We start from the raw sequence: 14,841 nt of genomic DNA, 5'->3' as shown, positions 1-14,841 counted from the left end.
GCCATTTCGTCCGACTCGCATTCGTAGTCGACCTTTAAAAAGGGGTCGCATTCACGTGGTGTATCACCATGTGCACCCGCATCATTTAGAGTTGCAGCAGAAGATGACATTTCGGCAGACGGAACGTCTACCGCAAGAGACAGTAATGCGCTAGCGTCTGCATGAACCGCAGCCGAAGGCATCACACTATTCGCATACCGCATGGACTTGTTAACCATGCGATAGAATTAAGAATGATGGTTCGACCAATCAACATCGAATTCAATTAAGTGGTCATATAGTGACCACTCTTCTCAATGACAGTAAGAGTGATTGTCGTTTAAGAGAGGAGTGATGCAACGGGGTTTATCGCTACATGAAATTAACACTTAGAGGTTGTTAATTAATATATTATCTAAAGGGTAGATAGTATCTGGAGAATATCACCTTACGTAGTAATATTAAAAAGCTTATCCATTGGTAAGTATAGGCCATTATATCCCTTGCTCCGCGGTCCAGTCAGCGCTGGACGCGCGCAAAGAGAGAGACAGATAAGACTTTATTACATGTTTTGTATTAGTTTATAATCAAATTAATATTAAATAGACAGAAACAGAAGAACTTTATTATATTAAATACAGTTTACTTTTAACCCTCTTTAAAGCAAGTGTTTTGAAGAGAGTCTTCCTCTGCACATACTAGAGTACGTGAAGCGACGTGAGGCACCACTCGCACTGAAGCAGTGCGAAGTGGACTTGTACTGAAGCAGTACAAGTCGGCAGTGCCCCGTAACGTTAAAGGTCTTGACTAAGTCTTTAAAATTGAGAAAAGTAAACTGTATTAATATATTTAGTTTCCTTACGTGATGATCTTCTATCTACTACTGAACTTATTATGCCTCCTTGTGCACCACACAGTCGTGTCTTGTAACGATTGGCGGGGTTGATTTAGACTTAAATTCACCAATCAATAGAGATAATGTCTTATTGCATCACTATTACCAAATTTAGTATGTTGGAACTATTTAAGCAGGAAAATAATTTTGCACTTCTTTTTTGGTTTCCTCCTATAGGAAATAATAACTGTTATTCCTCTTATAGGAATATTACTTATGCAACGGGACACCCCGTTACATCACCCCCTTCTTCTTAAAAAACTGTCACTATAGTGACTGATGCATAATGGCCGGAAATACTACGATTTCTTTCCCTGTAATTTTGCATTATTGGTTCTCATTAAAATACCGAATTTATTTGCATTATCGATTTTGGCTAAAATTAACATGGCGGCGAACAAGTATTACGCGTGGGCGGCGAGGCCGCTAAGCTGGGAGCTGCACGAATCAGTGTAGCTTTTGGTAAGGCAAATGTTTTAGTAAACGCGAATGCGTCTGCTGTGCGAAATGGTAGACGCGAATGCGTCTACTGTGCGGAATACGGCACCTCCTACTCCGATTGGAGGTGACTGGGGTATGTCATGTGTCGATGACATTGCAGATGACGGTGACAAGTCACCTGCTACACCAATTGTAAGTGACTAGTCCAAGTCACCGTCATCTTCCGACTCAGTGGCGACTTGAAGGCCGCCAGATCACCCGGGGCCGAGGCCGAGTCCGTTAAGCCTTTGAATCCTAACGTGACTACCAAAGAGGTAATGACGAGGTTGTTCGACTCGTCGGACCTCTTTAGTGGGGAGTCATTTGATGATGACTGCGTGGGCGATGATCATTCGGTAACGTTAGTGTATGCACCAGGAACTAACTGATCGTGAAGGGGAGAGTGCTGATGGTGCTGCTAGTTTGCATCACCAGGGAAGGAGGGATTCTAGGGATCGCTTTAAGGGCCAAGTTAGCGTTAAACTTAACATGATCAAACAGGAGAGGGACCGCATACGTTGCGATTCGCTTTTAAAAAGAGGCATGGGCTGCCCTCTAAGAGAAACCTAATTCGTTGGTCTTGCATGACCAACGATCAATACCACATCCCGTAATTCGACTCATCCAGGCTTCACAATCCTGGTGAGGATGAAACAGAATTCTGCATCGATGCCTTTTCCCGGCATCGGTCGTACATTTGTAAACGGGCAAAAAATGTTAAATTTTTGTTCCAACCATGGACAGCCTTTGTTCAGAATGCACAAAACATAGGCCGTGAGGTCTGGCTGGACAAGGTAAACGCTTTTTGTGAGCGGTTCGAAAAACGGACCGTGGTCGGTGCACGCTATAAGCTGCACCGTTTGTCTAAAGAGGCTGGAATACGTTGCCTCTTGTGGGGTGACTCATGTCCATGCTGTTTTAAGGGCTTAGGTCATGCCCCTGGAAAGCCAATTCCCTTGATAACGATCATTGGAGGACGCTCATCTCTTACGAGATGCGTCAAGGTATTGAGAACCTCCAATCCTTTTATGAGCGCGGGATGCGCTTGTTCTTTGATTGACCTTCTGTCGAAGAGGGTAGGTCTCGTCGTACTGCAGAACTAGACCCGGAACGTCCATCATTAGTTGGGAGCGAGGTTTCCAACTATTCTGCGAGTGTGAATACCTTCGCCAATTAACGAGATAACTCGTTCGAACCCCTTTTCCTCACGGTGGATCAAAAAGCTTATAACAAGAAAACGCTTCTCACCACCCGAATCCGTCAATAAAGGTGGAGGGGGACGAAAAATCGGGTTTGCCTCGTTCGACGAACCCGGATCAACATTGTTATTTATATCACACTCTTTATTAAGTAAATGAGGATCGGGATCACGAGCGATCCCGTTGTTGTGATTTAAATCACACCCTTTATTTAGTAAGGTAGGATCATGATCACGAGCGATCCCGTCGCCACTAGCTAGGGTGGTCGGTTGAAAATGTTTCTCGTGGTTAGTTCAGAAATTGTGCGCAAGTTGTGACTGATCAACTAGCGAACAAAAGTACACATCAGTCCCTTTATAATGAGCTGGTGACAGCTCGTCAGAAGATCTTTTCCTTGAAGTAAAGAGTGGATCGTCTAATTGATGGGAATCGGACTCTATCCCAAGACAGAAAGGTTTTGGCTCGGGACCATCAGGCTTTGGCGGATGCCCTAGACCATTCCGGTGTAATCCGGAATCGAAAAAAGCCTCGTATTAATAGTACGGGCAGAGACGCCCAGCATAAATCGTAGGATGCGTACGCATCCTACGAAGCAGCTTAATCATGTACGCATTGCATTGGTGATATAGTACACGTAACGAACCGATATACCTGAGCAGTAATTTATTACTGCCCACATTCGTGACTACGTGTTTTGGTAGATTTACCGTGGACAGTATGATTATTTACAGTGAATGCAAGTATGTTTGCCCTTGTTCCGTTTCTGTCGGTCCACCGGATCAGCGATGGAATTCTTCTCGAAACGGACCAATACTTCTCTAGCCAGCAGAAAATTACCTGCTGACTCGATTTTATTTTTGTTTTCAGTGCGACCGGTTCGCACTGGGGGTATATCAATGTCCTTATTGTGAAGAGTGTTATTGTTCTCATTTTGTTTTGTTTTCGATGCTGAGTCTTTCAGCATCGTTATCAAAGTCAGTAATAGCAGTTTGTCCACTTTAAATTTAATTTGATCCACATTGGTATCCTTCGAATTCACCTTTGGGCTAATGCGGGATGAACAAGAGCTTGAAAGTTCTTTGCTCGAGCAAGTCTTACCCCCCTCTGAATAGGAATTACTCTCAAGTAGGGTAGGTATACGTGGGTGGCGTGAGCCATTCACGAAAACGGTGTATGCTTTCTAGAAGCATGCACTGCATTGTTGATTGCAAATTCTACCGTCGGCAAGAACCCGCCTCAACTCTTAAAAAATGGACGTATCCACGATTTATCTCTTCGATGATACGATTAGCATGCTACATCTTACCCATCTATTTCAGGATGGGCAGAAGTTGACAGTTTTAACTATGTGACAAGTGATTTAAGCACTGCTTGCCAAAATTCAGCCGTGAACCTAGGGTCTCGATCTGAGACCAGTAAACGGGGTAGCCCATGGAGTCGAATTATTGTGTCAACAAAGACACGTGCACAGCCTTTGGCTGTGATCGACTCCGAGACGGCAGCAAGATGTACCATCTTGCTAAAACGATCAACGAAAAACAAGAATACCATTAATTTGTGGTTGTCTTCGAAAATTTCGAAGACGCAGTCCATAGATACGGACTGCCAACACTCTGCCGGAACAGGCAGAGGTTGTAAAGGAACACGCGATGAAGCACTAGGCTTTAGCGGTTATAAACTTCGCAAGCCCGTATGTACTTGCGGATGAACTCATTCTGGCTATCAGTAACCAGAAAATTGCGAAACAAGTCTAATCAAATTTGCTGCGGTTCATACCTTTGGCTCATTACGTTTGTATTTATAGCTCGGAATCCAAGAATCACAGCGTCCGCCCAAAAAACATCGTCAACAAACGACGCAATTTGCTGGCACGCATACGCAACTACTTTGCCGCATTCCGTGCTATATTTGGACACTAATTCTTACCGCATCTGCAGGTTTTGAAAGAAGCGGGCCGTCAGATAATGCAATCAACACGTTTGCCGCTTCGTCTTGGTGTATGCGCTTCAACACGCCGCCAACGACGCCACGGTACATAGTGTGTGGTTAATACAGTTCCAGCTGTTGCATATAGCGCAACTCTAATCCAGCTAACATCTGGTGCGAAAAACTGATGATAACGTGCCTATCGCCATACTCAAGCAAAATCAACAACAAGACACCTGTCATTAGATGACAACCTGATGAACGAAAGGCAGGCATCGTTACGGCTTGATGCTGCCAGTTCATGGCGCGCGTCGAGATGCAGCATCAACGTTGCGCAAAAAACTCGCTGCATCCAGGATTCGAGTACAAACTTGTTGTCGGATGGGAATGCATGGAGGACGCAGTGGTCGCGGCTCGCTTCGGCTGCGATACCTTGCAAGGGCATGTTAAGAATGATATATCTCATGTTCTACATTTACATAAAAACAAACTTTTGTTCGTTGATTGTGTGGACGGAGCAAAATGCTCAGCTTGCGATACTTGCATCAGAAAGAGAACAGAAAAGAAAAATAGCGTACAGCATATTCTTTTCTCAGACTAAAATCTCCATAAATTTCAAGAATTACAGTCAAACCTCTGTTAAAAGGTATTTCTCGTATCAAGTATCGGAGGATACAAGTTACGTGATTTGCCTCTAATAATTGATGAGTTATCAAACAAAAGAGGCGCGCACTCTGATTTGCTAGGAGTGCCATGTGCAACAAAATCGAAAAAAGCGTCAAACTGCTCTTACTCCTTTCGACTCAGAACTCAACAAAATCAAAATCCCAACACCCCAACCCCCCACACAAGATGTCTTCAAAGCAAGTTAGCTCTCGAAGCTGCTTTACGAACCAGGAAAAGCTTAAAATCTGCCAAAAGTATGATGAGTTGCCACGCTTAACTCAAGCTGCTCTTTGCGCTTGGGCAAAACAAGAATTTAACCTACCAAAGTCTCCTACTCAAAACACCAATAAGTTCTACCTTGAAAAAGCGATGCAAATAGGAAGCAATGGATTCAACCAGCCTCGAGGCAAAGTTAGATTATCTTTGAGAAATCTTGTTTTATTCTCTTACACAAATGGCTGCCGATACTGTATATGAGCTTGTAGCGCGCTCGCACTGCCAAAACATCCCGAACTAGATCAAACGTTTACAGAGTGAGTTCTTGAATTCGAAGTTCGGCGTGTCTGTATCACAACAGAGCTTATCAAGTCAAAAGCTGCAAAGTTCGCAGACCAAATAACAGAAACGCGGTAACTTTTTCAAAAGGATGGATTGAGATGTTCAAGTCTTGCCATGGCTTTAAGGCTTTCAAGTCGCACGGCAAGAGCGGATCTGCTGACATGGACACGATCGAAGAAGCGCTACCAGCCCTGAAAGAAACGCTTCAACACTACGAGCAACGCGACAGCTATCTTGAATAAGACTTGTTTCTTCTATCGAATGGCTCCAGACAAACAATTGCTCGTACGCAAATCTAACGGTCAAAGAAAACAAAGCAAATGCAGATGGCTCACATCGGCTTAAACTGTACATCATCGGTCACGCGCAAAAACCTTGAGCTTTTATTAAAGAATTTGTAGGCTTTTTTTGTCATTCGAACGAGAAAGCCCGAGTGACGGAAAACTCTTCCAAGAGTGGCTAAAGCGCTTTGACGATGAATGCTAAGCAAAGAATCCATGAGTCGCATTTTTGTACGATGATGCGCCTTCGCTCACCCTTGAAAAATTGAAAATCTCTAATAATGAGCTAATCTCACTCCCGCCAGATGCAACATCAAGGATTCAGCCTACGAATGCTAGAATCATTGCAGCTTTTAAAAGTCGCTATCACCGACCAATAAATTATTGATTATTGGAGGATTATGCTTTTTAAGGATCATTATTCGAGGTTAGACTGTTTCAAGAACTAGGTTTTGAGCGCATAAAAATTTAAAAAATAAAAACAAATTGGTTCGAAAATCTCGAAGCAGTCAATATCCGGCTCTCACCAAAATGAAAAATCGAAATAGATTCAGTACGACTGATAATTTTCGGAAACGCTTCTAAACTCTCATCAGAAAGGTCACGTCGAGGCTATAACTGGGCATCTTATTGTACAATATACCACGCTTATGAAAAGTGAAGGCGGGCCCGTCTTAATGCGGCCACGCAATGCTTAAGCACACACCCTAGCACAGCGAGGAAGCGGTTTGACCAACTTATTTTACGTGCAGCAAGGTTGTTGCGGTGGGCGCCTTTAGCGACCATACCCAACGCACCAAGTACTTGATATACGTGTCGTCACGGTAGCAATAATCCGGCTCCTCGTGCGCACTTACCAAGTAAGAAGTAGTTTTCAGACTGATTTAATTTATTCGTATTACAAGTTAAAACCTATGTTTAACCAATCATAATATGTCATCTCTGTCGATAACACAAATATGTATTGCGAGCGTATCTTGCTCGTTACCTCGCGTATCGGATGACGCTAGCCGTCATCCCCGCTAATGTGAATGCCATCAGGGTCACAATGTGAACCACACCCAAATGGTAGGTTTAATCACATCACTTAAGTAATTGACCATCTTTTTGAGTACACAAAGTGTACTTTACGGGGATTGTCTAAAGTAGGGCAACTTTGGCCCGTTAAGCCATCTCCCCTTTATGAATGAATTTACTTTTTTTCAAATTCGTCAAAGAGGTAGAGGGAAGCGAGCTACGAGCTACTTTACGCGCCGCTTAGTTCTCTTATTCCCTATTGCTACCTGTTTCTTACACGGAGCCGAACATGTTTCCTAGAAAGAGGCAAAATTAATGGGTCGTCCGTGAAGACACCCACTCAACTACGCGCCGCGTTGACACGACGCAATCGCCGAGTGCCTCGGTTACAGCGCAGACAGCTGCTGTTGCTGTCCACAATGGTGCGTGCTCCGTATAAGCCATAGATGGTTCGGTGCCCAATAGGTGCACTCAACACTTGACAAGAGCATACTTTATTGAAAGTAGCTCCTTGTCATGCATGAAGTAATTCAGTTCCGTCGGTTTTAAAAGCCGGGACTGATAAGAAAGGGCATGGTCAATGCCGTTGTCATCCTTTTGCATGAGCGCGCTGCCGATTACATAATTACTTGCATTGCAAACGACGCTAAAGGGCTTATCCGCGGCTAAGAATTCCAAGACCGGTGCATCTACAAAAGATTATTTACTGATGTGAATGCGTCTTCTTAATCTTTCATTCAAGCCCATTTTGCGTCTTTTAAGTAGTTCAGATAATGGTTTGGTTCGCTCAGCATAAGTCTTGCTATACTTATGTAAGTAATTAGCGAGCCCTTGAAATTGGCGCAAATCCTGCTCATATGTCGTGGGATTGTCAATTTCTATACCAATTTTACCTTGTCTGGGTCTGCTCGTACACCATGTGTACCTACGATGCAGCCCAGCACAGGTATTTCGGGGACCCCTATGACGCACTTTTGCAAGTTGGCGTAAAATTGGGCGTCCTCCAGAGTCTGCAACACAGCGTCTTAATGACGCTTGGGCGAATCTATAATGCGCTCAGCCCGTCCTCGGTCCTGTAAACGAATACATCGTCAAAGTAATGGGGCGCGTAGGACGCATCACGTGAACCAACACTCGGTTGAATGTCGCTGGTGCGATTTCAAACCTTGTGACATCACAAGCCACTCCCTAAGCCAATTGCTTGGGATGGTTACAGCTGATTTAGCTACATTTGACTTTCTCATGAGTACCTGATAGTAGCCATCTTTCAAATTTAACATGGAAAAGATAGTGGACTTTCTCCTGGAGTTCAACAGAACATCTTACCGCGAGATTGGCGTTTGCGCCGGTATAATCGACATGTTCAGCTTATTGTAAGCATGAACCACGCGCCATCTACCTGTGTCTTTACGTACACAAAAGGTCGGGCTGCAGTGAGGCGATTTGCTCTCACGCACATTACCCGCCTTGGCTCGCTTGTCGAAGAACTCATTGATGTAATTGACTTGTTCTTTCGGCAGCGGCCATTGCCTGGTCACACAATACTAAGTGCCAGGTTCGAGGTCAATCTCGTGCCCGATTCTCCTATCTGCTGGTAGGCGGCTTGGCACTACTTCCGGGATCCCATCGTAATGTTTCCACAGAACCTCAAAGGACGGACTGTCTCTCAAGGGATCCCAGCCTTGAGCGAAACGTTTCTTTCTGTCCGCTTGTAAAACGCTCTTGTCCATTGTAGACGACGAGCAACAGTCCACCATGTTCTCTTCTGGAACTGGTGTGACTATTTCGTGGATCTTTTCTTTCTTTTAATTCGGCGACGAGCAGTTCCAACTACATCTCCGGGAGTTTGAAATTTCCTCGGCGGATTTAAAGACTTGCTGGAGAACCTCAACTGAGGATGCCTCAGCAGTTTTGTCGATGACGGCGTCAAACACCTCATTCGAAGGCCCGTCCTCTTTGAGAGGATCTGATCCAAAAATAACTCGTTTTGACGTGCTTCTGATCGTCCTAATCTGTCGGGTACTCGTTCTTCAAGTCACCACGACCTTTTACTGGGAAGCGTGTGCTGTTGCTCTCCTGACTAACGCACCCCTTCCAACCGCACTAGGCTCTAGGCACTGTGCCGGTTCATGCAACGCTTGACTTCCTGTGAGCTTCCCGTCTACTGCCACAGGCTCTTGGCTGTGCAGGACATCTCGGACCCATGACTACTTATCTTCGTTCTTTTCCTTATCTCAGTCTTCACGAGCTGGGTAGGACTTTGTGTCACCTAACATCCAGTCGGTACACTTCCAACTGAACCATACTAAACTGAAGGCGAGTTCTACTTGAACTCCCTCAGACTTTACGAGCGCGCCGTTCGCTAAACGAACGGTTGCCTCGCTTGCCATCCTGGCTAAGCGACTCGTACATCGCCGGTCTATTGTTAGAGCCGCGCGTTTTACAGAACTTTGTGACGCACCCGAATCCACTGGGAGGGTCATCACCTGGTCAAAGCCTCGTACTTGAGCGCTATTGATTAGCAGGGTTGAAGTCCGAGATTTCGAGACCTCAGGGACTATGCTGTCCAATTATATGATGACTTTGAACTTAGGGGTAGCTCCAGAGTCCGCGTCAGTAGGGCACCCCGTCCCTACTGCGCTCCTGCATTTTCCGACCCCTCAGTGGTCGATGCAGAACTCATGCGTCTCGCACGCTGGTCTTGCCATTGCCTTTCGGGAAGGGAGTCCTCTTGGTTGGCATCTTTGCCCCAGCATGGACCCTGGCATAGCAGCGAGCCATCATTTGGCCGCGCTCACCGCATCTGTAATAGACAACATCTGCATTGTCCAATCCCATGGGAGTGGCATCTGCCTCTCGGCCGACGGCTTAAACCGAGCTGTCGCCGAGGCACTGTTGTAGGATTGCTCCTCAACTAAGGCAATTTCGATTGCCTCTTGCATCGTCGACGGCACCTTTCTGATAACGGCCTATCGCAATGGGCTATGCTGTAGTCCGTTCATAAACGTAAGCACTTTAATTTGCTCCGGAATCGGACCTAGGGTATTGGTAGCCGCATCTCCTGTACATAAACTTGCAGAGATCCCTTCGCCTGTAACACTTCAAAGAAGCGCGCTTGAAGCAACACCTCGTCGTTCGGCGGCTGGTACATGGCGCGAATCTTTTTCTTAAAGTTTGCTAATGTAGGGAAAGCCTTTCCGTCTGCTATAAGTGACTAGTAAGCCCACTATTACGCCTTACCGCGCAGGTGCGACATGGCGTACGACAGCATACGGCTGTCATTTTCGATGAGCTGCGCGACACCGCATTGCTCCAAGGCGAACATATAGTGGATGATCGTGTGCGCTGCAGTTGCATCGAACTTGGGCGGGTCCATTCGAACGGCCTCGGTGGATGCGGCCGGACGGAGAGCGCCCCGAGCCTGCTCCCGCCTCAGCTTATCCTGAATCTGAGTGACGGACTCCGCCGCAGCATGGCGTTGTGCTTCGGACGCGATCCTTCGCCGTCCGAGCACGATTGCCTCAAACTGCTCCAACTGAGCAACATGTTGCTCAGGAGGACTACACAAAAGCCTGGCCTGGACTTGTTTATCAAGTCCCTGCGCCATCTGCTCAGCCACATTCCTATGATGTTCGAAGAGGTGGGGGGGAATGAACCCAATCGATATTGAGGCTCATCCTCGCGTACATGCTCCGAGATGCTGGCCGTGGGAAGGATTTTGAGTGCTACCATGAGTAGGCGGGCACGTCGTAATGCGGCCACGCTCTACTTAGACACACAGCCTAGAACAGCGGGGAAGCAATTTAACCTGCTTCTCTGGCGTGCAGTGAGGTAGTTGTGGTGGGCGCGTAAGCAACACCCAACACACTAAGCACTCTGGTTAAGTGTCGTCACGGAAGCGGTAATCCGGCTCCTCGTGCGCACTTATCAAGTAGGAACTAGTTTTCAGACTGATTTATATTTAATCGTATTAAAGTTAAATACCTATGTTTAACCCTCATAATATGTCATCTCTGTAGATAACACTAATGTGTATTACGAGCGTGTCTTTCTCGATACCTCGCGTAACGGATGACGCTAGCCTTTATCCCCGCTAATGTGAATGCCCTCAGGGACATCACATACACAAGAGTGGGTCACAATGTAAATCACACCCAAGTGGTAGGTACAATTACATAAGCAATTGACCAAGTGTAACATCAGGGCAACGCTTAAAAAACGGAGGAGTAGCTTTGCATTGATGAATAATATCTCAATACATACACTTAAATCGCGTTTTTTCTTGATCAAGTCGCTTCTCGTCGCTAAGCTTTCATCAATCGGTTATCATCTACCTCACCGCGCTTGACACACAGAAAAGAAATTCATATAATTTGTAGTAGCCGTGTAGTTCTTTCAATCAAAGACTATTAGAATTCATTTTTTTGCGAGCAACTGATGGTCGACAACAACAAACGTTGCCCTAGCCTTCTTGAAACCTCCAAAAATATGGAAGTTTTGGCCCAGCGAGACAATAGTGACTGAAAGGAACTACGCATTTTGACCGTGTCGTGCTCATCGACGCTAGAAAAGCGTCCAAGCGAAAGATTAACGAATCATACAAGGTGAAGCGCAAGCTTTGCAACCTAAGAAGCAGCGAATGTGACAAAGCGGATGTCCTTCGTATAGCTGCAGATTTTGTTTAAGCCGTTATATTGATGTCATAATGACCGAATATAATGTTGTGCTTCAAAGCTTATTTGTGCACATTTTCCTTAGCATACAGGAACCTCTACTGTCCCCAGTAAATTATCCTGCTAATTTAAAGCGATAATGCGTAAGAAATAAACACAAAATGAAAGTTGTCAAGTTGGGATTGGATGAAACTTTACCAAGTTGAAGAGCTCCGAAGTGAAACAAGGCCCGTCCCAGAAAGCAAAGATAACGAGAAAACGAGTCTCCTGCAGTCATCATGGATGAGTGCACTGATATAACTGCAATGTTCTCGGAGCACTCGGCACGAATCATTCAGCAGCATCGCAGCAGTAATACTAGCATCGCTTCGCACGCTCCAGATTTAATTATCGTTAAAGAGTCAAAAGATTATTCCAGTTCATTAATGACTACTCGACATCCAATTGAGGCAACTGATTTGTTGCAGTCAGGCAGTGCTGCACGAAGCCGTCATGAGGTGAAGCAACCGCTTGCAGCGGTTGCAAATTCGCCTGGCTCGACCTCGGATGAAGAAGACGAAATGCTGGCTCAATACTCGAGCGATTCCGAAAGCAGTGGGTCCGAAGACGATGAGCACGAGACAATAATTCTCAAAGTTTTGATTGTCGGCAATGCTCGTTGTGGAAAGACCAGTACCATACGTCGATTTACAAAGAACGAATTTAAGGAGGAGTATGTGAGCACCATTGGAGCCGACTTTGTGGAGAAGATTATCCGGTATGATGCCAACTTGACCATAAGTTTGCAACTCTGGGACATTGCCGGGCAGGATCGATTTGCTAAATTCACGCGCGGGTATTTTCGGGAAGCCCGAGGTGCTGTGATTGTGTGCGATATCACGCGAACAAACACAATTGACGCGGTTGTCAAGTGGAAACACGAGATTGATACTTGCTGCAAGGATTTAAAGCACGAAACGGCCATTCCAGTAGTAATGATTGCGAATAAAAGCGACTTGCTGATGGATCCTATCAAAGCGTTGGATATTGGGGTGAATATGCAAAAGTGTGTTGAAAAGAACAAGATTGTCGAATGGTTTCGTGCATCGGCCAAGAGTGGGGAACGCATACCGGAAGCCTTTCAATGCTTGATTGACCGAATGGTTGATACTTATCGCATCGAAAAGGAAAGTACTAGAAACAACGATAGCAGTAGTAGCGTTAAAGGATCTGAACAGGCTACACCTGGGGTGATTCATTTGACTGAAGCTCCGCCGCACTACCGAGCTATCAAGCAAAAGAAATTTGCTTGTGACTGCACTTAGATGACGTAAGACCTGCCAAGTAATTTTTGTCTCTTTTTTTCAAAGCATCAATGTTCAAAGTCGTAACCTTCAATTGATCACGTTTTAATCTCTACTACTGACGTGGGCGTTTGCGACGTACTTCGGCAGCTAGCGTCGCGGTACTATGTAAAATCTCCTTGCCTTCGGATGGACGTTCGATCAAGTACGGATCGAGATCCACAGCAAAACGACGAATTTTCTGTGATACCTCGTCAATGAATTCGTCGGTCGTAAGCGCAAAGATCTCGACGAGCAGCGCTTCAACCCGTAGATTTTCCAAGTCTACGAGGCGATATTGGTCTTTTTCATCCTCATTATGTAACTGCGTAATATTGTTATTAACACAATGACAAATGTCACAAAACCTTGGTACCATACCGCTTTCATGCGTGTCGCTTCGATAGTAATACCGTTTGGAAATTGCCATCTCGTACCAAGTCGCATATACCGATAGCTATGACTATAATGAAGTAGTGAAATTAGTTTTCAAGTTAGGGCTTTAAGAAATAATGAATGATTGCATACCGGAAGCCAAGCGTACTTAGGAACGAACGCACATTTTGTCCGACTGAGACGGCAATTTGACTCCGGAAAGGCACACCAAGCGAAGCGCTGCCGACATGCTCGGACATTTTCTTTCGCTCCCATCTTCCGATATACCGCAGCTCCCTGTTTAAGTAACGTTAGACTCTTGACAGTCTTCAGAAGCTATCACTGCTATAAGCTTACCACTTTTGCCCTCCATCTAGCGGCATTTCAACAGCTTTCCCTTGAAACGTTGTCGATCCTGAAAACACATGCCGCGCGCGAACTTCGTAGTGCGGTACGCCGTTGATATACTGCGGGCATTTGTCGTCGAAGTTGTAGACATACTCTTTGTAGGCGATATCTTCCTGTCGAGCCAATATAATACCGACATAGAAATTAATTGGCTTCCTTTAGGCTAAAGAGGATGTGAGGTGGGTACCTTGACGACGTTTTCGTCGCACAGCCCGCTAAGACGCTCAACGAATGAAGGAAAGTGCTGGAAGTTCTACGCGCAATCGGCACGCCCAAAAAAAATTAAGCTACTAGGCTCTACGGATACGTTTCACGTATCCTCTGCACAAAGACGCACCACTTCGCCCTGTAGCACGCACTCGAAACACTTTCCTGCTCGCGCCATTTCGAAAGCCAAAACAAATGTTTATAATTGGTCAAAATCAAGCAATGCGAAAACACTTATTTACGATAGTCCATTGGCTTAAAACAAATTAAACCGATAACGAACAATCTGTATAGGCTAAAATGGTATGGAACCGTGTCAAGTTTCCCAACATGGCTGTGACTTTTATGGGTAAGAACGCGCGTACACGACTGCGTGACAACCAGTATGTCTTCCGCGTTGAGCCACATTATACAAAACACGATATTAAGGAGTACTTGACGAAAATTTACGACCTGCCAGTGGCAAAAGTCAACACCATGAATTACGAAGGTGCGTTTAGCAATGAACGACCACCTAATTTTGTACTAATTGTCGACATAAATTCCATTTTGTGGTAGGCAAATTTAAGCGCGCTTTCCGAGGTCGGTACGTGTACAAGGAAAAAGACTGGAAAAAGGCAATTGTGACTCTGAAGGAGTAAGATAGGCACGTGAAACCCAGATTTTATAGCTCTGTAGAGGGAGGGCACATGAGCAGTTTAAATCTCAGTGACTAAATATTAAAAGCTTTGGCTAATTCGTGCAAGTAAAAGACTGTCAGTATTTCTTAGTCATCAAAGCAGATCATTTATCTAAAATGCTGGCAAAGCTCTTTCTTTTTTTTATCAAATATACACATGCAAGTACTCACGTGCT

At 45.2% G+C, this 14,841-nt stretch overlaps 3 protein-coding genes across 3 annotated transcripts; 2 read left to right on the top strand and 1 right to left on the bottom strand.

Moving 5' to 3' along the window:
• Positions 1-11,952: 11,952 nt before the first annotated feature.
• CCR75_000163 (uncharacterized protein) lies at positions 11,953-12,978 on the top strand (the record flags this gene model as incomplete). The annotated part of the gene is made up of 1 exon (XM_067958271.1): positions 11,953-12,978. The coding sequence occupies one exon, from the start codon at positions 11,953-11,955 to the stop codon at positions 12,976-12,978; it is 1,026 nt and encodes a 341-aa protein (XP_067819641.1).
• Positions 12,979-13,072: 94 nt separating this feature from the next.
• Positions 13,073-14,164, bottom strand: CCR75_000164 (uncharacterized protein; the record flags this gene model as incomplete). The annotated part of the gene is made up of 5 exons (XM_067958272.1): positions 13,073-13,453; positions 13,557-13,668; positions 13,729-13,892; positions 13,967-14,032; positions 14,117-14,164. The coding sequence occupies 5 exons, from the start codon at positions 14,162-14,164 to the stop codon at positions 13,073-13,075; spliced, it is 771 nt and encodes a 256-aa protein (XP_067819634.1).
• CCR75_000165 (uncharacterized protein) lies at positions 14,125-14,739 on the top strand. Its single transcript, XM_067958273.1, has 2 exons — positions 14,125-14,476; positions 14,545-14,739. Exons 1-2 carry the CDS (start codon positions 14,287-14,289, stop codon positions 14,625-14,627), a joined length of 273 nt encoding a protein of 90 aa, XP_067819635.1. The 5' UTR covers positions 14,125-14,286; the 3' UTR covers positions 14,628-14,739.
• The last annotated feature ends 102 nt before the right edge of the window (positions 14,740-14,841 follow it).

The sequence above is a fragment of the Bremia lactucae genome, linkage group LG18 (assembly GCF_004359215.1).
Source record: "Bremia lactucae strain SF5 linkage group LG18, whole genome shotgun sequence".
Classification (NCBI taxonomy): Eukaryota; Oomycota; class Peronosporomycetes; order Peronosporales; family Peronosporaceae; genus Bremia; species Bremia lactucae.
Note: the sequence above shows the minus strand (reverse complement) of the source record. Positions and strands in the feature narration are given on the sequence as shown.